General features: G+C 40.0%; 1 protein-coding gene across 5 annotated transcripts in view; it reads left to right on the top strand.

Annotated features, from left to right (window-relative positions):
• Positions 1 to 25,944, top strand: part of ARHGEF7 (Rho guanine nucleotide exchange factor 7) — a 125,893-nt gene that overhangs the window by 35,059 nt on the left and 64,890 nt on the right. For all 5 annotated transcript variants that reach the window (XM_055801756.1, XM_055801758.1, XM_055801755.1 and 2 more), the window contains exons 3-5: positions 14,986 to 15,070; positions 19,398 to 19,528; positions 22,029 to 22,230. In XM_055801756.1, coding sequence (XP_055657731.1) covers positions 14,986 to 15,070; positions 19,398 to 19,528; positions 22,029 to 22,230 — 418 coding nt within the window. The remainder of the gene's footprint in view (positions 1 to 14,985; positions 15,071 to 19,397; positions 19,529 to 22,028; positions 22,231 to 25,944) is intronic.

Raw genomic sequence — 25,944 nt, 5'->3', positions numbered from 1 at the left:
TAAGTTACAGAGATGATATGGAAATAATAAAAGCTGTCTGCTTGTTGCCTCTGTCTTTTCTAATTTTCCAGTCCTGTTTCTGTTGGACTTCATGACTTGACTGATCGTTGATCTGCAGTTGTTAGCTGACTTTCATTTAGACTGTGCTAATTTAGAACTCGTTCTTATACATGTATAATGACGAGGTTTGGGTTTTTCATTATTTTGCCTGGGGTTAGGTTTTGCATTTGATAGCACTAGATTTCACCTGCCACTTTAACATTTGGTCATCCACAAGATTTGTTAGCTGTTTGCTATGGGCTCAGTTTTGACTACCTTGAGTAGTTGTGTATCCTCAGCAATGTTCACTGTTCATGCCTCTTGTGAAATCGCATGGACACTCTGTTGAGTAGCGTGGGTCCTAAGTCCCTGTGGGATGCTTTTGATACTCCCATCATAGTGAAACCCAATTGTTTGTGTACAGCTGTTTTTGTTTCTTATTTCTTGAGCACTTCTGAATCTTCAAGAGGAGTTTTCTAGCTTATATTACCTTTGTTTAAAACAAAAGCAACCCTTTGTAAGGTGTCTTTTGAAAGGATATTCAGATACGATGTGTTAACTGGACTACCCTATATTTACGGCTAACTGTTTCAAAGAGCATAGATGCTTTTTGGAATGGTTACTTCCCTCTAACAAAGCAATGTTAATTATTTTCTATTTCCATATTTATGCAAACTCCACCAATTCTCTTCTTTATTATAGCTTTTATCAATTTACCAGGCTTAGGCATTTGCTTTACTGTCCGTAGTTCTCTGGATCTCTTTTCTTCCTTGATCTTTAAAGTCTTGGTTCTTGTTTTCTGCCTTCCATTCCTCTGCTACTGAGGCTGTGCCAAATACTGTTGCATTCTATAGTTGAAATTTCTATTTAGTATTAGAGTTCTTTGAACTGACAGGTAGTATATAGTCCTGGCAAATCACAAAGATACTGTGCTTGGTCACTCCCTCTGACTGTTCTGTGAGTTGTAGCATGGAGACACGTTATATTTATAGCAATGCCCAGGAGAAATGCTGTATTTAAAGGAAATGGAATAGTTAGCCATTTCAAGACTTAACAGAAGTTGTTACAAGAAAAGGAAGGAATGGAGTCCATGTGAGTTACAGATAAATGCATTGACTCTTCCGTTGACAGAGGAGATGGGTATCTGAGGTCAATAGGATCTCCTTAATGGGTGGCATGGAGAAGGGGGGAAGGTTATTTTCTGTTTCTCCTTGCACAGGAACTAAGGGCTACTCAGAAAAAGCAAGCAATTGGCATGGTCATAACAAATAAAAGAAAGTGATTCTTCATCCTGTAATTGAGCTATACAAATAATTTCTGTGGGTTTTTGTAGAAGCTGAAATTACATGGGTTACATAAGGGACTAGAGAAGTCTAAAAAAAATCCATTTCAGACTTTGAAATGCAGATAGTCCTTGAGACAAACTATTGGAAGAACATCTTGGTTAAGTATTACTATGTAATACTTGCCTTTCTGTATCCTTATTGGCAACTCTTAGATGCAGGTTTTGGGGCTGGATAGGTTGTCATTGATTTTTCTTAAGTGCTTGTCCTAATTCCACAAATGGCATTCCTAGATGCTGCTTGGAGGAGTGTATGGCCCTCTACTGCTGCTCCTCTTGACAACAACAATTTCTAGAACTCCTGGGTTCTGCTGCATGAACAACAGTTGCATTAGCAAAAGAGCTCATGCTGAAACAATCTTTGCCAGTCACTGAACTATTATAACTTGTAAAAACACATGATAACTATACCAGAGTCGTCTTCAGAAGTTCCCAAGCTCTGGTGCTTGCAGACAGACATGTTCCTGGGTGTACGGTGTATTGCCTATTGCAGGCATGGACTCCTTGGCATTGGCTGGCTGCATGGAGGTGATAGGAACAGGATTATCTCCGAATGGGTACCATTTATCAGACTGGGGCCGAAGCTTTTTCTTTTCAGTGCCTTCTGGATCAGGATGCCAAATCAGGGCCCAGGTAGTGCTGGTGAGGTAGCATGTGTTGCAAGTGAGAGGCTGGATTTAGGACTTTGTTTTGTGAAGGTTGGAGTGGGAGTGGTTGTGTCTTGGAGAGGTCATTTAAGTTAGGGCATATGCAGCTGGGAATGTGATGACATGAGGCTAGAAGAATCCTGGACCATGGTGATGAGAATATTTAGGAGAAAGGAGGAATTGAGGTAAACGGTTGGGCCTGGCTGCTCATAGTATCATCTCTAGCTGCCCTTCCTAGCTTGGCTATCCCAGCCCATCATATAGCTCATGAACTGATGAATCAGAACTACAAAATTCTTGTAATAGCTAGTTTCTTGGAAAAACTAACGTATTTCTTTCAGATTGTGTCCCAAGGCATTGCTATGAATAAGCAGAATTGGTGTGGATTTCATTTTTGTTCTTGCCTGTAACCTGCTAGAGGCCATCTATTATTAATATTTGGAATGTGGAAATTTTTATACATAGTCTCATAAACTGTAAGTTTGAATTTCTTACATAAATGTTTTATTGAACATCAGCATGATGCTGGATGATTGGCCTGGGAGTGGATTGTAGCTAAATTGCAGAGTTCCATGTCCGTATCTATCTATGCCACTGCCCCATCTTCCCCGCCCCCCCCCCGGAAAATACTTGAACTGTGACATTTCCCAGCACTGCAAGTGAATCGTTTTCCCTTGACAAGACAAGATGTTTCTCTCCTACACATGGGCTCAGGTGCTGCTTTCATCAGATACTGAACTGGTTTAGCTTGTGAAACTTGCAGCAAACTTCCCACTTCTTGCTGGAATAATTTTCTGCCAGTTCAGGTTGTAGAACTGGGTTCCTATGGGGATTTAATGACCCCGTAAGTGAAAAGTGTGAGGTGGTGTGGGAGAAGAGTTTTCCCTCCTGAAAGCTTGCCCTGATCTATGGGCTTGCAGATCCTGAGTAGGAATGGTTTACCTAGACCTGCAGCGTGTGTCATGCCCACAAGTGTCTGCGTCACCCTTTATAGGGATGACTAGCTGCTGGCCCGGCAGCTGCTGAATGCCCTTGAGTTACAGGCTGTTGCATTAAATTGGTTTCAGATTTCTGTCTTCCTCACCCTAAGGTACTGGGCCCTCTGGCTGCCCCACTGCTGCTTAGGCAGCTCCACCAGCCTTGCAACAGGAGTGGTTGGTCACCAGAGCAGGTGGTGGTGAGGCTCATCCCTGCTTCCTGGATAAAGTCCTGTGCCTGCTCTTTCAATGGGTGTTACAAATGGTGGAGGATCTTGGATCGTGTTATTGCAGGTACCTGGGAGAGAAGGAGAAATGCAGCCCTGGGTTCCTTGTTAACAGTATTCGTACTGACTGAAATCAAAATGGTAAGCTGTGAATGAAAACGGGATTGCTTGGGAGGAGCTATAGCTCAGGGGATGTGCATGCAGTTTTGGGCTCTTCAGTGAACTTTTAGTATTGGAAACATTGAAATGAATTCCCTCTGATCTAATTGAAACCTGAAATCTTGGTTTTGGGAGCTTGTTCCTTTCTGCTAACTATTTTGGAATTACTTCTTCCAGTTGGTGATTCTAAAGGAAAGCTTCAAGAGACTATATGGAAAATCAGTAAGCATTTATTCTTAATTTTTGGCACTTCCCACAGTACAGGCAGGAAGCAGTTGAAATTTTGGATTAAATCCCTTTTTACCTGAAGGGTATAACAGTCCGTCCGTCCCTCCCTCCCTTCCTTCCTTCCTCTTTCTTAAATTGCTGTCTTTCCCTCATCTGCTTTTTTTCATGTGTCTACTCATGTGTAGTCAAATTCAGAGCAATGCCAGAAATCTCAAAATACCAGTTCCCCTTCAGTCTTTCTCCTCCAGCTACTGATACATATTTAATGCTACAAGCGTTGTCCTGTTTTTTTTTTCCTGTTAATATGCTTATTTTTAAAAGTGTGCGCACACAAACAGCGTTCCTAAGCATGCTGATAAGCAGTAGGTGAAATAGTGTGTTTGAGGTCAGTGGGGCTGTTTTTGTGGCTTGTACTTTGTCTGTAGCTGGTTCTCCATTGATGCTGAATCTGTGCATCATCTGATCACTTGGCTGTATGCGTTTGTTCCAGATGAAATGTGAGCATGTGATAGCATTTAAGTTGTGGCTAGAGCACGTGGTAGTGTAGTAAACCAGCCAGCAGGCTATTTTAAGAGGGCAGATGATAACCTCATGTAGTACGGAATCCTTTGCAGTAAGATGACTCCTTCCCCTGCCTCTAGCTCTTGCTCTCTGACATGCTCTGGGTGTGTCTGTCTATAAAAACTGCTGTTTTAAAAACAGTCCCTCTCAGCAATCTTACTATGTGTCTGTGATACTTTGATGGTAGTGACTTAAACTGGTATTTAGCTACTATTTTCCCTATTTTCTGTTTTGCAAATGGAGAGTGGGATTGCAGGTAATGCTACCTATTTTGGACCCAGAGAAGTTGATTTTCCTAGTTGTGGGGGTTTTTTTCCACACTTTTCACTATAGGAATTAAGTTTTCTCTTCATTACATAGGCCTCTTCTCACTCCATACAGCATGGTTTTTGAAACTAAGCTGACACTTCAGAAATCAGAGAAATTTTGGCAGAACATGTATCTAGACAGAAGGCATTTTAAATCAGTTATGGCAAGCCATCCTTCCTGTGTTTTTAGGTAAGACTATGGAGATGTTCACAGTTTAGCTGATGTGTACTACTTTATTTTAGAAAATAAATCTAAAATTCAAGTATTCCAAAAGGAGGCATCTCCCTTCCTAACGTTTGAAACCTAGTTGCAATTTTCCTGAGTGCATTAACTCCCTCTTCCTTAGCAACTGGTTTATTCTGAGCTTTAAAAAATTCAGTGTGTCACTACTGATTTCAGCCATTGACAAACAGCAGTTTGTAAAACCTTGCACAGAGATGGTTCGGTTCTGAATGTTTATGTTCAGGATCTGCTTTCAGACCCTGGCCAGGCCAACTGGGCAGCCTGTTTCAGTAGTCTTACACGACTGTCATCGCTGCTGTCCTGTCATCTTGATTTCTGCTGTGACTGTGTGATCTGCTTGAGGTCAGTCTTCAAGTACAATGCACTTTCTACTTTGAGTTAGTGTGAAGTGTTGGTCTGGTGTTTGTGCAGAGCCATTTTTTGCGTAGTTCTTTTGTTAAGGCTTTTTCCTAGCTTGTTTAACTTACAGGGGGAGAAAAAGAAAAATAAGGAAGAAATTGTAGATGTACGAGAATAATGGAGCCATAATGTATGTTTGTACTTTAAGATGGAAAACAGTTTGCAGATTCCATTACAGTAACTTTTCTTGCAAGTACAACATTTATCTATAAATTATGCAGGAGAAGGTGGATATCTGCCTGTGAACTTTACCTAGTACTTCAAGACATGATAGACATCCTTTAAACTGGCATGTGTTCTCCATGCTGCTCTATTGGGATGGTGTTGTGTGGGGTTGGTGGAACGATGGGTGCCCAACGGGGTCTGAAGCAGCAGAAGCTGTGTGATGGAGTATCTTATCAAAACCACAGTCTACTACTACTGTGATTTAAAAAATAAATAAATAAAAAAGTAAAGTACAGGCACTGAAGTGACCAGCCACTCCCATGACTTGCAGTTGATCACATCTATAGTCTTGGGAAGGTGACCAGTTGATACTGTTACAGACATCACCTGCATTTGGAAGACCAGAATGTGCCACTTGTTTCTTTTCTTTTCTTTTTATTGTAATTGGCATGTTACTGACAAACTAATTCAAACTAATTATCAGCATCTGCCTCATAGAAAGGCCTAAAAACCAACTTGACAGGCTTTCTCCTGCTACATTGATCTTTAATGAACTATTAGTACAAGAAGAGACTTCTGCCTCTGATTCTGAGAGTGGACATTTAATGTTGAAGTAGATGTTAGCATTGTTCTTGGGGGGGGTGTGTGTGGGGCAGGACCTAGAAGCTGCTTTCCTACTCTGCCACCTGTTTCTTTTGGGAAAATCTCCTGTTCTGTGGGGTTTGCTGTTTGCTTTTGCTTGTAAAACTTGGGGCAGTTGTGGCACTGTATCCAATCCCCATGGCAGTTTTGGTTTCTAGCGCATTCACGTCCTTTAGTGCTGAATAAGTTTGTCACCTGTGGTGTCCAAAAGAAACTATGAAAGCAGGAACTTTCTTTTTAGTGAAAAGTTACTGACATATTGCAGTTCTTCTGTAATATCTATGCTGATAAGCACTGCAGAAGCATATGTGGTTTTTTCATTACAGGGTCAGGTAACACAGTCGCTTTTAGGAGGAAAAATACCTTGTGACACTCCTGAGAAACTTCTTGCTGGTTTCTTGTGAGGCAGTTCTATCAGCCAGAGACTTGAGCTTTTGGCCTCTGGAGCATTGCTAGGGTACACATCTGCCATAGTAGAGCACAGAAGATTAAGTAGAGCCCATCAGCAAATTTAGGAAATTAATGTAACTTGTAGTTAACAGAGCACCTAGGCTTGGTCATCCAAATGTGGCATTGTCATTCTGTACAGCAGGTGTTCATCTAAGCAGGTGGACATGGTACTTCAGGCAGTGAAGTGCTTGTGTCTAATTTTTACTTCTCATTCAAATGCCTTTGGTTCATTCATTTTTACAAGTTGGACCATTGGGAGAAGGCTAAGGTGGAGTTTCAGTTCTTATTTTTAGAAAGAAAAGCTAGTTATAGTTCAGTAGAATATCCTTCGCCTTTTTTGTGTGATTTTTGCCAGAACGTATGACTACTTAACAGTGTCCTTGTTTATCAGATGCAATGGCAATCTGAGGTGGCATGTGCACTTATTAGCCAAAAATTAATTTTACCATTTTTATCACTGAATGCTTACCTTGCTTCATAGCAGAACTGACTGTGTTTATTTCCAAGTGTGTACTGTACTTGGTCCTGTGTGTCTTCTTACTTACACACAGTATTCCCTATGCATTTTGGCCTGGATTTCCACAGCTGCGTTTCCTGATTTATTTTTGGAAAGTAATTCATATAGTTTGTGTGTGTATATCAGAAAGAGAGTTGACTTCTACTGAGCTGAATCTTCCTTGGGCTATATTTCTGGCCAAGTTTCCCTGTTGAGGTGCCTCTCTTCATTGGCACTAAAGGTGCTTATGCAATTGCTTTATTTCAGCTAAGCAAGTAGGCATAACCTGTCATGTTGGCAGGTTCCAAGGCATCTCAACTTCAGTGTCCCAGTCAGATTATATCTTTGGTAGTTTAATTCCAACAACTTTTATTTTTGCCTGTAGTTCCAGGAGTATGAGCTTCTTTAAGCCTTAGTACTCGGTCATGCATTAATAGTGTATGCCACTGATTGTCTTTTTTTTCAGTGGTAGCTGAGATTATCCGTGTGGTTTCATCTATAAGATTCAAAACCTAGAAAGCAATTGGAAAGTGATTTAGGATAAAGGTGTGACGTGGTTCTTGTTTTGCTGTGCAGGTAGAAATTTGAAACAGACTTACGTTTTCTGATGTGCTTATACAAATGTAGGCAGTGCTGCCCTTTCTGTTTTTTAAATTACATCTTGGTTTGCTACTACTAGAAGCTAATGGTTAAAAATACCAAATTCTACAACTCTCTTACTAAAGAATACATGTGGGGACACTAGCTTGTTGTGTCACATTATAAAACCAGGCAGACATGGAAAGCTTTGGAAATTGTACGGTTCATCTCCAAAAAGGAATTTAGTATTTCTTTGTGTAGATTTTTTTTATGCCCTTTTTTGCTGTGGTTGGTGAAAAATAAGTTGTGTATGTTTAATTTTGGCAATGTTCAGATGTTGACTTCGAAGTAATGGCTTAGGTAAAATGTTATTTAGCATTTGAAATTAATGCTCTGCAGAATCATTCATGCTTTGATGCAGCCGGATTGGGCAAAAAATTCTTGGAGCTGGAAAGCCTTAGTACATTTTCAGGGACTGAAGTTGTTTGTTTTAACCTTTGTCCTCTTCAGTTTTGTGCTGTAAATGTATATTTGGATACATGCAGACAGATGTGTGCACAGACACTACAAACTTCTATATACGTTTTTATTGCTGGTTGTGCCTGCTTTTGTAGATAACATGTTAAGTCTTAAAAATATTACTAGTTGTAGGAATTAAATAAAACTTTTTAGGTGACGTTTTTTTAGTATGACTAAGTTTTTACTTTTGAGGAACAGGTTTATATGAGCAGTAAAATTTATTCCAGCTCTCCTCTTAAGTTTTATATATTCTTTACTGCTGAGTTCTAATTTCTCTTGTAACTGTTACTGAATCACACAGAAAGCCTGCACTGCAGGTCTGTTCTCCCAGTTATTTTCAAACTTTTTCTCTTGTCTTACTCTTAATTTTTGAAATGAAAAATTTTTTTAGCTCTCCGGTGTGCTGTGCATTACTACATTTGGGCAACAATATGCTTCATAGAGATTTCTGGAACGTTTGTAGTTCCTTCCTCCCTCAGTTGTCATAGTTCCCTGCTTTTCTTATCTCTCCTTTTACTGCCACAGCTTTCAGATGATAATACATAGCTCGAGAAACAGCTGCTGTGTAATAGCCGAGTAAGACTCGGCACCACTAATGTAGTGACCTAATAGATGAAGAAATTTCTGCTTTGTGTGTAGGCTTGCCCGTGGGATCTTTTTTCCACCTGGGGCATATTAGGTGTCATCACAGAAAGGTGGACCCCGGATGGTCTCTGTGGCTTCTCCTTGCCAGCTGCTCCAGGGGTAGAAATGCACTGGGGGTGGTGTCTCAATGAAGGGAGGTGCTGGAGATTCTTAGTGTTTTTCAAGAAGGTCATCTATTTCTAACCATGAGTTGCTTTTTTTCCTACCACTTGTTTATTCATGCTCCTGTGGCCAAAAATGCTGCAGCCAGTATGCTAAGGAACAGGTGGAGTAACATGTTGTCCATGGTCATGCTATGTTTTGCCAAGCTGCCCTGCTCATTTCCTTTCATTTCCTCCGGGTGACCGAGCCAATGTTCTTGTAATCTTTCGTGCTAGGGGCCCAAGGTCACCAAACTGAGCTGGGAAGTGTCCTGCCAGTTTAGTACACGCATTTTACAGCTTATTTTGGGGCTGGATGGTGAGGTTAGCAGTGGCAGCTCTGTCTGTGCTTGCACAGATATCTGGGCTGCTCATAAGTCAGCTCCTCAGCTGCAGCAGTTTATGGTGCAGTGCTGTAAAGAAAGCAGTCATCTACTTTTGTCAGGTGGATGCTTAAAATGTTAGTATCCGCTGGGAATTCTGTACCTGTGTATATTCAAGACACTAGTCTAGCAAGGAAATATTTAAGGGCTATTTTACTCTTAACCCGTATATGAACTTTTGTTACTATGACTGTTGGGTACAGCTGTACTGATGCTCTGGTGGTTTAAGGATACAAACAAATTAAGATTGGTAGAAGACATATTTGAAGAAAAAGTATGTGTCTGGAAGCTTGGCTGCACCATCCCTGATTTTTTTTTTTTTTTTTTTTTTTTCCCCCTGTCTCTAGTTGCAGAATTTGCCTTATCACATGAAGTACCTTAATTTAAAAGTATTTCCTCCAGAACTGGCTTCTGACTTCTAGTGGGCTAGAAGGGGGAATAAAATAGCATAAAGCATACCTGAGGCCTTGAAACTGAGTGATTTGAAGAAAAGAATGCTGCTGCAGGCTTACTGTATGCTTTTAGTCTGCTCTCGTCAGGTATATTCTCAACCTTATTTTCCAATTTCCTTTCACTAATTCCTCAGTTAATGTTTCTCCAATTTCAGTAGTTACTGGTTGTTGCAGGTATATGAGGGACAAGCATTGTTATGTTAATTTTCCTTATTGCTATTGGATCATAAATGCTGTTTGAACAGAAGTCTATCCACTGGGGGTTGGTGAAGGGTTTAGATGACTTAAAATGACCTGAATGTATTAACATGGCCATGTTGAATGTGATGAAGTTTAAATGGATGCATGCAGAGATCAGTCTTGTTTTAAAACATGAGGGGATGGATTTGGTAGTTTGACAACCAGCATGTGGTTGAACAACTGGTATGTAGATAAAGTGGATCTTCAAGGCATTTCATTTGGTATTTAAGAAATGTCAGTGATGGAAAAATCAACATGGCTCATGAAATGAATTAAAAAACTGGCTTATTAATAGGCTTTAATAAAATTACAAATGTGGAGTGGCCATCCATTGTACACCTTGCTGTAGGGAACTTGGTGCCATTGGTATTAAACTATGTATTTAACATGTCATTAATGACCTGGAAGAGGTCATAAAATAATTGTCAATAAAATTTGCAGCCAGTTGAAATCCTAGGGGCAAAAATTGCAGGCATAGTTATGGAAAGACAGGCTTATATATTTGGAATTGGTGGGGTTGTGGAAAGAGAAGCCAGAATCTGTGGGTCAGGGTAGGCAATCAGCAGGCTTTGGCAGTCAGTGTGCTGTAACTAACTGAAAGGGCCCGGTGCGCTCTTGAAGCGTGTGTGGGATGTTATAGATTGCATAAGACCCCTTGTTATTGGGCAGTTTGGTCTGGTCTGCTTCTGGAACACAGTATCTGCCTGGGATGTTGTTGTGGTTTAACCCCAGCTGGCAGCTAAGCCCCACACAGCCGCTCACTCATTTCCCCCAGACCTGGTGGGATGGAGGAGAAGATCGTAAGGGTAAAAGTGAGAACTCGTGGGTTGAGATAAAGATGGTTTAATAGGTAAAGCAGAAGCCACACAGACATAGAAGCAGAGCTAAACAAGGAATTCATTCACCACTTTCCATCAGCGGTTGAGTGTTCAGCCATCCCCAGGAAAGCTGGGTTCCGTCATGCATTAACAGTTACTTGGGAAGACAGAAGCTATCGCTCCAAACATCCCCTCCTTCCTCCTTCTTTCTCCAGCTTTACATGCTGAGCGCTACACCATGTGGTATGGGATACCCCTTGGGTCAGTTGGGGCCAGCTGTCCTGGCTGTGTCCCCTCCCAGCTTCTTGTGCCCCCCCCGCCTGCTCGCTGGTGGGGTTGGTGAGGAGCAGGAAAGGCCTTGATGCTTGTAAGCGCAGCTCAGCAATAGTGAAAACATCCCTGTGTTAACAGTGCTGTTTCCAGCACAAATCCAGAACATAACCCCATACAAGCTGTTACAAAGAAAATAAACTACCCCAGCCAAAACCAGCACAGGTATTGATGTGTGAAATGTTGAAATCCAGGAAAGAACAGAAGAATGTGAGAAGAATATTAGGAAACAGGCAGGTAAGAGGCATATGGGGTTGAGTCTGCTAAGCTTGAAGTTCATTGATTCCCAGCTACCTATTTATAAATTGCAAAGTGTTTCCAGTGTCCTGGTCTGTCTTTATTTAATAGGTGTGCTTCATTTTAATACTTAAAGCATATCTGCATTTGGTCAGTTGTATGGAATTTAAAAACAAAGGTATGTTACTTAAATAACTTGTGCAAAGGACTTGGCTTGACTGGGTCCTCATCTGATGTGATTTATAACTGTTTTATACTTGTACCCTGGCTAATGCTTTACCTGTCTGTCTTGGTGGAAGATGGGATTGGATGAATGAGAGTAAACTTCATCACAAGTAGAGTCTCTGAAGAGTGAAAAACATCGTTTGCCTGGGAAGCAAGGGTATATTGGAAATATTTTTTCATAAAGCCTTGTTTATTGTCTATATATGCCTATCACATAACGTTTAAAAGAGAAATCTCAGTATTTCCAAGGTAATGTCTTTCTGAGTGTTTGCATTTTTAGGTTTTATGAGCTGTAAGCATATGCAAGTTTGAATTCACGTTGTACTTCTGATATGATTTCAAAAGCGGGTTACGATAGTATCATAGAAGATAATTTAGCATACAGACCTTGTTATTTGATAAGTTTGCAATATAAAAATAACTTTGCTTGATACTTGATTCTCAAAATTCAGCTTTGATTCTTGCAATCACAGAATTGGGGGTATTGTATAGGGGGGATGTTTGTCAACCAGTGACATTGAATAGGGAAGTTACTGAACGATTCTTTCGTATCTCAAGATACGATGTTTTGAAGAGTCAATTCTCACAGGTGATCTGTCTGTAAATACCCGAGTGAAGACTGTAGTCCACAGGCAAGTTGGACTTCTCTTGAGAACTTGCAGTAGGCCATTTTTCTGTAGCAGTCCCGTAGAAGATCCAGAGCATCTTGATGCTTTTACACATGTCAGAGTTTTCAAATACGTTGGGGGAAATGAGCAAACCTCCATGAAGATAGAAGAAGGATATGTTTGGTGGGGTTTTTGTTGTTGGTGTGTGGGATGGGTTTTTTTGGTGTGCGTTTTTGTTTCTTTTGAAACAAGGTTTTATAATCAAGTAGTTCTGTTCATAACGAATTAGCCTCAGAACTTTAGATCACCTAAGCTTGTTTTCCCTTGCATTTTATCTCTCTAGGTTAGATTATTCTTAAGTATTTATTTAGGAGAAAATCTCTCTGGAGGGTGTCATGTCCCCCTCCCCCTTTATCAAATGCTACTGACGAACATACTGGCCATGAGCATGCTGAGGGTGGTTTCCTGTCAGAATTGCTTTATGTAGAATAGCAAGGAAGCAAATGGTTCTTGTATCCTCCTATTGTGTTGTTTCCTGTGAAGTAGCAGACTGGATGCGTGTCCTGGATACAGGCTTTTTTTATGGCAATATGCGTGTTGGGATGATCCAATCAAATCGTTCTTGGTATCCTTTATAGTCTCAGCATAGCAGGAAACAAGGCTTCCTCTTGTCCTGTTGTTTTCCCGTTAGCCTGACTTTTGGAGGCTCTCAGAATCCACAATGAAGGTGAGCAAAAAAAAAAAAATTACTTAGGATTTTTTTAGAGAAGTTTTTGTGGGTTTAAGATGTAATTTGTAATCTTATTCTTAAACATTCCTTTTCTTGGTTCTCTCTCCCCTGTAGTACCTTTGGGATCTAGTTTCTGGTGTCTGCACAAGCACCTCTATTGCATGTAATTCCCTTTTTTTAGGATCAGGGCCGTTGTTTTGTGATTCTGTTCATACTTGTAGTCCGCTGCTTTAAAAATTACCACAATAAGCATGTAATTAATGAAAGTTTTACACTCCTGATGCCTTCTTGTTCCGTAACAGCTTAAATGTTCTTCGCCAATTTGAGCAGTGGTTAGGCTAATGTCCAGTCGGGTTTTGTGTTTAAACCAGGTTTCATGTGTTCTGCTGTCAATCTCTTCTGATCTCTACTTATTATAAAATACGCTATTAATAAAACTTTAATTTTTGTACAATCTGATTGTTCTTTATTTGCTTAATTTTTTTTTCTGTACATAGTCTTTAAATACTTCCTTGTGTTTCAGGAAGAACCCTACAGAGTTTACACCTAGGCCATTCCCTGGTTCTTTTTCTTACAGCTTCAAATAAATAAGAGTAGTCTTTAAATTATCTGTAGGCCAGTGAAATGATGAAATAACTATTTGACTTTATTTTGTGTGAATGATAACTGCTTGGAGTATACCAGTGTTTGCCCCTGACTGTTTGATTCTGCACCTGTCTTGTGGCATTGCTCTTTGAGCTGTATACGCACTGCCTGAGCTTGAGAGATTTCATTACCTCTACAGCCAAGGTAGAACTGCGGCTCGCAGGGACCAGAGAATGATCCGCAGTCTGAGGGGAAAAAAATGGGTGTGTTAGTATATGTGAGTACCTCAAGTGTTGTGAACGCTTTGGGAGATACTTTTTTTTTTCCTTCTTATGAATAGTACTGTAATTGAAAGTTTCCTAAATCTGCCCTACCTTTGTCAGTATATCACATAAACAGTCACAACTGGTCTGGCAGCCCCTTCTGTCACTACTTTCCGTAGCTTTCATTAAAATTTTCGCTTCTCTTGGGTTCAACTAGCTGCTTTTTGTCCCTTTCTGTCATCTCCCCTGGGAACACGGGTTTTTCCACTCCTGCCTCTGAAGGCCATTTCCTGTGGTACAGACATTCTGATAGCGCCTCTGGGATGGGTCTGTTATCAGGAAAATAAACAGGTTTTTGTTGACTTTTTGTCTAAAACAGCTATGCTGTGGGAAACTAAATGTCTTTGTGTTTCTTAAATCAGTTGGAGCAACTGTAATAGCTGTCTCTTGTCCTCTTTCTAGTCTTGCACAAGGGAATACCGTGACTCCTTTAAACCTATGCAGAATCTGTTGTGAGAGCTATTTTCATGAGAGTTTGAAGGAGTGTTTCCATTACTTCGGGCAAATATTATGTGGGGGTTTAAGTCTCTTCTTTTCCCCCTGAAAATCCAGATGTTTAATGTCATCACCCAGTGCCTGAAAATTACTGCAGTGTTTTCTACAAGATAGTTTGAGGTTTGGATCTCTTCCCCACAGTTAAAAAAGAAAAATAAAATAACCCTCACCTCTCATCCCTCCCGCTTCCCAAACTTCATTCTCCATCTAACCTACCCAGCAACTTCATTAATTTTCAGGAGTTCCGCTTTTCTCTTTGTCTTACAGAATAAAGAGATAACATGTATGTTGTTACAGTACTTTAAGAAGTATTTGTAGTAATTTCAATAGTACTTTATGAATGATCAGGTACAGTGGTTGTGAGTTTCTACCGGAAAAGAAGTGTATGCCAAGAGTAATGGTACCCAGTAACTTTTTTGGCCAAAATGTCTGAGGAAAGTGTCTCTCTTCTGATAATTGTTTTATTTGACTTTCCTGTAACTTAAATGACATGATATTTTTAGCTTGTATCTTCTTCAGTTTCTCTCAAATGCAGCTGTTTCTATATTCTCTTTCTATGTAAAAATGAAGTGGTTTGTGGGTTTTTTGTGAGTTGGGTTTTTTTGCTTTTATTTGTGGGTTTTTTAAAAGGAGGAAACCCCCTATACTTTTACTGGTCCAGAAGAGCCACTGAAAGACTGATACCTTGATGAGGCAATAGCTTCTACAGTCCTGGTTTGCATGATAACATTAAAAAAAAGCTTAGTTTTCAGGCTTGTTTATACGACTTATTGCATGTTCTTTTCTTTTCAGACTTTTGACGCAAATGACCTGTATCAGGGACAGAATTTCAGCAAAGTTCTCAGCTCTCTTGTGGCTTTAAATAAGGTGACTGCAGGTAAGTAGATTCTGCTTTATCTTGGTGCTCACTTAACAATTACCTTCAACTCACATCAATGTATATTTATACCTGTTGCTGAACAAGCACAGCTTAGTTTTTGTTGCAGTTTCTGTTGTTTCTCTGGGTTCTCTAGTCCCCCCTTCTGCAGAAGGAAGCTTTGTGGTTGAGCTAAGGCTCAGACTTCTATGGTGGCAGGAATTCTTAAAAAAAGAGGCTGGATTTTCTTGGTGGTTTTGTTTTTTTCCTACTTTGAACTACTGAAGTGGACTTCTGCTCCAGTCTGTCATTCCCATGTTTGAACAATTTTGTCAAGGTTTTCATTATTCCCTCCCCACTCTCCATTCCCCAGCGTCCTCCTTCTTTGACAGCAACAAAAGGATAGCTAACTTTTTTGATCCCTTAAGCCATGCATGTTTCATGTAAGTAGCAGCTAGAACCACCTACTTCAAGTTCTTTGGTGGGAGGGAGAGAGCTGTAGAAATAGCATATGGTTGAGAGGTATCTGTGCTTCATTGTAGGGTGAGGTTGTGCTAAATAATGCCAATTGGACACAAGGGCAATTGAGATCTACTAACATTGGTGGCCCTTTTTGGCTTCTTGCTGCTCTGTGTTTGGGCTTCACACTGTCAGCAGCAAGTTCCAGTAATGGTCGTCAGGTTAGAGTCTGATGTGAGATTATTTAAAACAAACCATAGTTGATAACTTTTATGTGAGGAGGAAGAAGAAGCTGATAGAGAAGTCAGTGGTGGATCAGCATTATTTCATTGTAATGGTAATAAGTGTTTTGTCACTTCAGTAATACTTCTCTGGTCCATTACAACAGAGACTTTTTTTATGGCTTTCTTTCCCTTTCATCAGCGAACACCCTTTAAGAGTAAGTTTACAACCAAATTCTTTGTGCTAATGAATGACCATGGACTAATATCGTTGACTTCTTTGAAGTGACTTACACCAGTAGAAGATACTTGCATTTGCAGTTAAGGTGAAAGGTAGTATAGACCATTTCAGTACTGCACACTGACAGTAGCTGTCTTTAAAGGGAAGAAAAAGCGCAGTCATTTGGTCCAGACATCGACAGATTAATACCCACATCAGAAAGCCACAATTGTAGCTGGCTTAGAAGGGACCCAGGCTGATCCCTTTCATTGGGGGAGTGGGTGGTGGTCATGATATGGAAACCAGAAATCAAAACTGCATGCAAACTGTGGTGTTGCCTCATTCCTAGCAGCAAGCAGAGCTACATAAATCTTCTAACCAGTTGTTCTTCCAAACCATTTTCTTTTAATTTGGTGACCGTGTAGAAACATTTTAGACTATCTCCCTGTGATAGTATTGGAAGATGGCTTTCAGATCCCTGTCTGGGTCTGCAAGAATTTCAGATATACAGAGGTTCTTCTGAGATGGACCTTTGTGCAGTGGAGGCAGTGTGAGTAATGAGCATGAGGACTGATGAAAGGCTGCTATGAATATATACTCCCATCAAAATTTTTAACTTCAGGAGGGGTGGGATCAAGGTACCAGTTGCTGTTTGTAGCCAGATGAGGGGAGAAGAACAGGTGTAGGGAAGTTGAGATACTGGTAGAGAGGAAGAAAGGGTGTTACAGACCCTGGCAATCTTTGGATGGGTAGAAAAGTGAACCTTCTGAGAAAATTACCAGATTAATGTTTTCAAACATGCATGTTGTGTTGCCATTCAAGTTTCTTGAGTTTTTAGCAGTAGAGCTGATTTTTTTTTTCTGATAATAATGCCATTGAGAAATTAATTGAACATGTTTGTGGTATTTTAATGGAAACTTTTATGGATACATGGGGTCTGCAAGCCTCTTAAGTCTACCAAAAGTTCAAATTGATTTGAAATTATTCAGATATTGGTAAAAATAATTGCAATTTGCATGTGGTTTGTTTGTAGTAATTTTCTTACTTTTCAGTTCAAACAGGCAGTTTCTAATTCAAGCCTCAAAAGGTGCTCTTGTGTTGGTGTATTAGCTCTGCTATTGCAAAATAGAAAATTTTGCACATCAGGCAACACTAAAAAAAATTCTAGGGTGGTAAGTTTTAGGGTTGCCCAGAGGCTGGGATGCACTGCTGTCAGTCAGCCTAATCCTGTTTCCCTAGGTGAGCTGTGTTAAGGCATAATGCTGGATTTGGTGGCGTGTCTGTTCTTCCACTTGGCTGCAGTTAGGAAACATAGCAAACTGGACATGTAGATGTTACAGGTTGCTTTTAATCCTTAAGTTCCATTAGTCACAGATAGTTACAGCAACTTGAAAGTTTTTGGGAGCCTCAGAATTAGCCACAAAGTTAGGATTTACAAATGAAGCCCATGGTTGTAGTATCATAGAATGGTTTGGGTTGGAAGGGACCTTAAAGATCGTCTAGTTCTAACCCCTCTGCCATGGGCTGGGACACTTTCCACTACACCAGGTTGGTTTAGTCTGAGTTCTTGCCTGGCTGCAAAGATGTATGCCCTTTCTGTAATGGACTTTAATTGCTGGTGTTTATATTGATACAGTAGCCTTTAAATGCTTTTAGGAAAGCAGGTTCACAAAGTGTGAGGTCTTTTGTGACTTCAATGTGTGATGATGCTATTCATACAAAATACGCAACTCTAATATGAATAGTTCTAATATTGCACTATTTGACATGGGAATGTGTATTTATAGATTGGGTTTTTTTTGGAGGATAATGATTTTCAAAGGAAAACAGTGACTTTTTAAAAAAAGATGCACCTGAAGAAGGTCTTTCCCACTCAGTCACTGTGGACTTGGAGCATCCTTTGTCAACGCTTCTGTGCTTGTTGTCAATCTCAAACCCTTTCCTTCCTCCTGCATGTCAGCCCCTGTTGGATGCCGTGCTGAATTTGAAAGGCTTTCCAGTTAAGTTGAATCCAGTTGTCCCTTCAGGTTTGAAGTGGAATGGCAGATATGCCTTGTTCACCAGTCTCCTCATGGAACTGAACCTGTATGTGTTATTTCCCTTGGACCAAAATGAACTCGGACTTGCATAATATCATGGTCTGCTTTAGTCTGACAGTAACTAATATGAAACTGTAGTTGTGTGCATGTACCTCTGATATGGAAGTCAAGTGTTGGAAGCAAAGCAGGCTACTAGGAAAGAGAGTAACGGAGGCATAAAAACCAGGAGAGCAGTTGGCATGCTTGTGTAATCTTGTGAAAACATCTAGTTTTGGGACAGAAAATACTGCACTGCTTTCAGGGCTCTTTGAAGCTCAGATGCTTACTGAATGATTTCCTTGTATGTGGGGAAAATGAGGAAAAGGAGTGACTCGCCGTACTCATGGAAAGGAGCAGTGTTTGCTGTAACACGTCACCCATGCAAGGGCCCTGGGAGCATCCCTCTCCTGGGGCCTTGGCTGCGAGGACTGGGGAGCTGGTGCAGCCAGAAGCAACCCCTGTCCCACCGTAACGCTGGGGGAGGGGCTCAGCAGTGCTGCAGCCTGGCCTCGGTCTGGCTGTGGCCTGCTATTCTGGACAAGGACACCCCACCTGTGGGTGGGCTGACATTCCATCCCCAGGGAGGTGCCCGATGTCCAGGGCATGGGGCTGCTGTGCCCCAGCTGCACTGCTCCTGGCTGGAGTGGTGGGATGAGCTCTGCCCTGCCACTCCCTTGATGCCTCCCAGCTCACAGGGACCCCAGCAGCACTCAGACAGCATGTTGGGTGAACATCTCAAATGGGTGTGCTTCTCAGAGGAGAGACCTTGAAGGAGGGGAGAGGTTTTGGGAGGGTGTTGTTTTTTTGAGCAAGCAGCTTTCCTCCTTTCTACTCCTCTTATCCCTCCCCCTCCCTCCAAAGAAGAAGAAACAGCTTAGTTGGCAAAAAGGGATGAGACAAAGGAACACAGGAAAAAAGACAGTGGAAGGAATGTTTTAATTGAGAAGGAGATGGGGTGGGAGGAGAGCTAAGAAACAGATGTGGCTGGCTTTACTTCAAGCAAGTTTTATGCATTCAAAATTCTTGGCCATTAGCTAAAATGATGCTGGTTAATTACCTTTAAATGGACTGGCAGTGAGTAAGAATGGAGAAATAAAACCCTAGCCCTCCTCTTCCTCAACAGGTCAAATGGTTTTCATGCCTGTGTGGGGAAGAAACTGCCAGTATCTCAGGATTTCAGATTATTTTTATTTTTTATTATATATTATCTGTAATATATTTATTAAATATTATATATATTTTTTTAATCTTGAATTATTCAGCAACTGCAGATACATCAAACCTCCTTTAAGCATGTCCGTTTTACAGAGGTAAGCAGAAGATACATGCAGACTTCTTAGTATCTAATTTTTTTTCCTTCCCTCTTGCAGACATAGGGCTGGGCAGTGACTCTGTATGCGCACGGCCCTCATCTCATCGAATAAAATCTTTTGATTCTCTGGGATCCCAGTCTTTACACAGTAGAACTTCAAAACTCTTTCAGGGACAGTATCGGAGTTTGGTAAGTTCAAGAAGAAATGAAACATACTGTGGTGATACTTTTTTTTTCTTTTGACAAGATTTATAAGTGAACGATAGTGTAGCAAAGTAACTGTTTTTTCTCTTTCACCTCTGTGTTTCAAGCCTGTGACATCCTATTTTTGCAGCTTTTCTTACGATGTTCCAAAATATATGCAGCTTCCTGTGAAATTCTAATTATTTTTTTTCCTCACTTACTGCTCCATGTTGTCTGCATACACAGTATCTTCTTTTCAGTATAAGGACTTGCTCTTCCAAAGGCAAAAATCTCATTTTCTCCATGTCTGAGTTTAGGGATGATGATTGAAGGAGAGTCAGATCTCAGCAAAGGTGGTACTTTAAATGTTGGCAGTATTGGTAGTTATTGCAGTTTTCTGTTATGTTTCAAGGTGAATCCTTCAACCAGCCTTCAGGTAGCTGAGTGGTGTGGGTAGTTGTTACACGGTATGGCTGAGGTCAGGATGGAGTACTGTATTGAAACTAACTGTGGTGAAAGGTGCTTTTACTGACTAAAAGGTTTGCAAGAAGGGTTCAGATCCCTATTGTAAACTGCTTTTTTCCATGCTTGAAGGAGGCAGTTTTGAACTATGTGATGATTACTACATGAAACTTGAAACACAGTACTCAAGCTTTCTTAGGTGTGGTTTGGTGTGTTTTCTTTGGTAGCAGAGCCCATGCAAGTTCTTGCCCTAGGCCACTAATTCCAGCTCTCACTGCTGTTCGCAACCCACTCAGTTTTGCTGATGCAACTTTGTGGGACTAGCTGTTAGCTGGATCATGGAAGTAATCAGAGTTTTAAAGTATTTTTATCACTTTGGTGATCTGAGTGGCTCTGCAGAAAGTTGCAAAGGGTCAGAGAAGTGCAAGAAGGAGGGAAAGAGAGCTAGTGGCCAAACTGGGAAATTACTAGGTTGGTTTTGCTGCTGTAGTTGATCAGTTTGGAACTGTTCTCACCAAATTTGTACTTGGTTTCCTCTACTGGAGAGCCATCCTGGCAGAGGAGAGGGACTGTAATTGATGCCACTGTGCAGTGTTGGTGCTTATTTTGTAGCTTTTTACTGGTCACTACGGCAAAACTTTTTCTTTTGCTGAGTAGTCATAGTGGATGAGTGCACATGGTGTACAAGCAGAGCACTGAGGCACTTGTTTGAAAATGTGGCAGTCTAATTGCTGAACATTGTGACTTGCAGCATATCGGGGCTTTCTGCACGTTTTCAGAGGTGTTTGCCCTCGTTTTCCTACAGTTTCTCAGCCACTAAAAGTCTGATTGTTAAATTAAGTTGTGATACAGTAACGATTGCTGTAGATACGAATTAAGCTGACATGTTAAAAATCCCAGTGACATTATGCAGTACATCTTTTTAATCATCTAAACTATATAGACAACATGTATTCTTCTATCTGGACAGGTGACTAGGATTGCTGACACAGTCATTTTCTCATTAAGTTACTGCTTTAGTTACACAGGTATTGATCCTTACTTATGATGGAGGCAGATATGATTTATAGTCTGTTCTCTCAGTTCCAGTGCAGTGGATTGTATTTGAATTATTTAAAGCTCTCCAAATATTTAGGGTATTTTAGCATGAAAGTTTGTCCTAACTGTCATGAAATGCTTGAATGATGCAAATATTCAAGATGGACATCTAAGAACAAAATGTTGAAATTGAACTTCACTAATTTGAAAGACTTCTTTAGAGTTGCTATTAACATTTAGTTGTTACAATAGCGCAATAATCTCTCTTCCCATCGGTCATGGGGATGAATTTATGTATTATCTGTGTGTGTGTATGTATATATATATATATGAACAGCTGCAAGTCTGACATGCTGCAGACTTGCAGCTATGCTAACCTTGAGGCAGATGATTTGTGAGTACTTATTCAAGGTAAATTGCCTGTTTCTTATGTTTTGTGGAAGAACACTGTCCTCCATTGGCAGGTCATGGAGACTTGCATATTCAGGTGTGGAACCTTCCAACATTACCTTTTACAGGGGAAAAAAAATCCAACCCCAAATGTTTTTAAGCTGCAGACTCTATTTATATCCAGAATTAAATTAAACCAAACTGCATTCCAACCTCCTCCCAACCAGAAAGCTTTAGAAAAAAATCCCCCTCTAATGTAAATCTGTTGTTTCTTTGTAGTTGCCAAAGGCAGTTTCAATTTATACTATTATATATAGAAAATAGAATTTGGTTTTCTGGAAGAGTAAGAATTATTGTCATTTTAACTCTGTTACTCTCTTCTGATTTGAAGGGGCTGTAATAAGACAGTATACTCCCTGGACTGATACAAATCTATAGTTTTAAAATGACAGAAATACTGGAAATGGCAAATCATCCCTTACAAATGCTTGGAGTAGAAATGTGTGGGACGTGTGGAAGAGAGGCTGTTGCCATTTTATGGATACTTCTGTTTTGTTCATGGAATAATTGTTCAAATCTCTAATGTGATCTTTTTGTTCTTTTTCTCACTTACTAGGACATGACAGATAACAGCAACCATCAGTTGGTGGTGAGAGCAAAATTTAATTTTCAACAGACAAATGAAGATGAACTTTCTTTTTCAAAAGGAGATATTATTCATGTTACAAGAGTGGAAGAAGGAGGCTGGTGGGAAGGAACTCTAAATGGCAAAACAGGGTGGTTTCCAAGTAACTATGTACGAGAAATAAAATCAAATGGTGAGTTTTCAAGGAGATCGTATTTACATAAATTCTTTTGGTAGAGATTGATAGTTGCTTGATTGCTTAAAAATGGTAATGCTTTTTGTTTAAGCATGACTGTGTTTACTGAACTTCATTCACAGCAATCATTAATGCTCATGAACTCCTGTTGCCTCACCCCTACTTGTTATATAGGGTGCTCTAGGACTGAGGAATCGACAGTAAGCATGCAGAAGACTCCTCCATTCTGTTTGCTTGTCTGTGCGTCTCTCACAGTTGGGCTGCTCTGACTTCCTCGGTCTGAATTCCTAGACTGTTGGATTTTGGCTCTGATGCTGACATAATTTGAATTGGTGATTTGGCTTTTGAATAGTGAGAGATTTCCTGCAAATCTCTTTAAAAAAAAACACAAAACCAAAACTCAATCTAAAACAAACCCTGCAAAACCAACCACAAACTCTACGCCAGAAAATCTCTGCACAAGTCCCATTACTTCAAAGCAAACAATTGCAGGAAAAATCCCCAATTCTACCAAAATCTACTAAAAGTTAGAGACAGGTTTTGAAAGGTAATGTATTTGTGATTTTTCTTTTTCTTTCTTGTTTATAGGCCTTCACCTTTCCTTTATACAGGCTTCACTCTTCCACTGAAGTTTTATTTTGAACTTCATACAGAGAAAGTGTTTTCTGTAAACGTCATCTTCACGACCGAATGTGTGAGCTAACATTGCTTTTTAATTTAGTAGGACCTTGTGATGGGTGACATCTTTTTTTTTTTTTAATTTTTTCTCTCCACACCATCCCCCTTTATCCCCCCCAGCCCAGTCTGTGCTTACTTTCAGAGATAGGGATAAACCTGGTAGGATAAAACTACCCAGGGACTCTCTGAGAGACTTTACAACTCTTCCCTTTTCACAGCTCCAATGAAAACACATGTTTTCTGGGCCATGCTAAAATCATTGGCATTAATTTTATTTTTTTTTTTAGGCAGCCATACCGATGTATGATTGCCAAGTGAAGTTGTAAGGGTAAAACTTCATTTTTAAAATTCTTTCTCTTCCGGTTGTATCCTCTTTACTCTCTTCCTTGATTTGCAATCTACAGTCTGTTTTTTGTAGAATGCTAGAGACTTAGATCTGTAACTTCATTGTCATTTTCAACTAGATCCTCTTGGACAGTCATGATTTAAGTTCTTCAGAGATCTGAAAAACAATTCCTGAAGCCCGTTTTTTCTTGTCTGTGGTGTTGTAGCAGTCTGTCAGCCATGACTATTCTCTTGTCTCATCATTATTCATTTAAAACGTTGCTTCAGAGGTCAGCTTTGGATTTCATCAGTTTTGATCTCTTCTGACTCCTGAGACTGGATCTTGGGTCAGCAGTCAGGCTCCTGAATGAAACTGGCTTTTAACATAAAACAAATGAGAACTGAAAGTTGCCAGCAACTGAAATTAAGGTTGTTCTTGGGTTTTTTTAAGAATATTTCACCTAAGTAACTCTCCTAAACAGAAATGCCAACAAGCTGTAGGGCTGAGGTTAATACCAGCTGCAGTTTGATTCCTGCCAGTCCTCTCATCCTGGTCTGATTCCTGGGGGCTGACATGACCTGCTTCTACTCCATGGTTTAGTTTTTACTTCTCACCATCAGAAAAGTTTTCTATAAAGTTCTTCTTTTCCCTCTGCTGTATAGGCATGTTCCCTGTGCTGCAAGGGCTTGTGCTCCTGGATTCTGTCAGACTTCTTGTGTTCTTGGAGTGCTCTCATATGTTCAGTTGCTTCTGTGGAAGGAAATACAGGCCTATGTTTTTTCTCAGGAAGCTGAGTTACTGCTTGTTTTCCCTGCATTTACTGACTGTTACAAAGTGAAAATGACTGACCTGTAGCACTAGCTTTCTCTGTTCTCCTCCTTTTTAAAGACTGTTACTATGTTTGGCCTTTTCCACTATGTTGTGGAACTTCAGTTGTCTTCTGTGGTTTCAAACATGGATGTAGCTAGTTCTCTTACTGCCAAATCGGCACAGCAGGTACTCCTTTATCAAAATACTAGTTTTAACTTGCTTTAATGTCTTTCGTAGGTATGTTTGAATTGTCTGAAGTTGACCTTTTATAATGAGGATGGGGGGGTAGAGGGAAGCATGACATATTAAGAGCTTCTTGATGTCTGCTAATAACTCTTCTGAGTTGCAGATCAGCTTTCCCACTTGGTGAATGTATGTGATGGAATGTTTTGTTTGCTCTTATTCTTATGTCCATGTTAGTTGTATTTCAGCTGGTGACCTGACTTCTTCTAGTTACTTTTGTTTCTTTTTCTGTGTTTTGAGGTCACCGTAGTGTCACCGTAGTATTTGTGATATTTGATCTTGTCAATTTGCATCTACTTTTCTTGGTCTTCCTTGAGATGCCCCTAATTCTTAAAAGGCTTGTCATTCTTGTGAGCCTTTTTACCCTTGCACCGTCACTGGTGCGAATCCTGTTTTTACACATATTTTGAAGTTTACTGAGTTCTTACTTAGTTTGTTGTTCTCATTTTGCAATGCTCTTTTTTTCTTGGTTGTTTCCAGTAATTTGTTATGAACATTTGTTCTCAAGTGATTTCTTCCTTGTGGGTATTGTAGAAGGTGCTAGAGAGAGAGGGACTTCTCTGTAACTCTCCTCCCTTCTGTATCAAAGTACATTGTCACTGTGTCCTGAAGTTAGACTTGTTGTTCTGTTGTCCTTGTTGAAACAAGAATGTAGTACTGTTTACCACAAAGCTCTGAAGTTACATGAATGGCTCTGGTAGAGGTTCATGAGAAGTTTTGTCTGTTATATGTATGTGTTGACAGTCTCTGTTGCACTCCTGTGCCCCTGCTCTTTTTTGCTAGTCTTCATTAGACTGGTTGACATTTCTTGAGTTGATAGTCTTTCACTGTCCTTTTTTCTTGACTTACTGGCAACTGTATGTACGTTACTGTAAGATTTTTTCCTAATTTAGAAGTACTGTAAGTGCCCTCATACTTTAAGCATGAGGTTGAAACACAACAGTGCCTTTTTTTCCTGATTTATTTCAAAATGATTTAGTAGAACTTGCTGTCTTGCAAACTCAAATTCAAAATGTGTTTTCTATCAGCATTACAATGAATTTATTTTAAAAAAGATCAGGATAGGTTTGTTGAAATACTTGCTCTTGATTAAGGTCTTGGGAACAAATGTTCATCCTGGACATCTAATTGGTTTTCACAGTACTCTGTAAAGTGTTCTGGCATTGGCAGTATGATTCCACCCTTCTTTCTTCTCTCAAATGGGGCTGAAAGTACAGCAGTTAGTTACCTATACAGAATTCTTAACACTTAGCATTTTTGATGATGTTTTGGAGATTCTGGATGTTTTGATTATTTGGAGAGTTCCTGGGAAGTGGTGAGTTTGATTAAATAAATCTCTTCAGTCTGGCATAACCAGACTTTGGCAAACTGGGTAAGAAGAAAGGGAAAGTTCTTCATGGATGTGTGTTTTTGTTTTAATTCTCACAAAATTCATAGCTATTAGATGTTTAGATAAATGGATTTTTGTTGTAAATTGGTATCCTTTAATGCCAGATGGCTTGTATGTTTGATCTGAAGTTAGATATTAAAGACAAGGAGGAAGGAGCTGCTTGGTAACGGGAACTGCCTTTACCCACACTGCTTTCTTAAAAATTTTAGAAGTAAACTACATTGTGTATAGTTGTACAAGCAGAGTATGTTACATGATAAGGTAT

This window comes from Falco peregrinus, chromosome 4, assembly GCF_023634155.1.
Source record: "Falco peregrinus isolate bFalPer1 chromosome 4, bFalPer1.pri, whole genome shotgun sequence".
Taxonomy (NCBI): Eukaryota; Metazoa; Chordata; class Aves; order Falconiformes; family Falconidae; genus Falco; species Falco peregrinus.
Note: the sequence above shows the minus strand (reverse complement) of the source record. Positions and strands in the feature narration are given on the sequence as shown.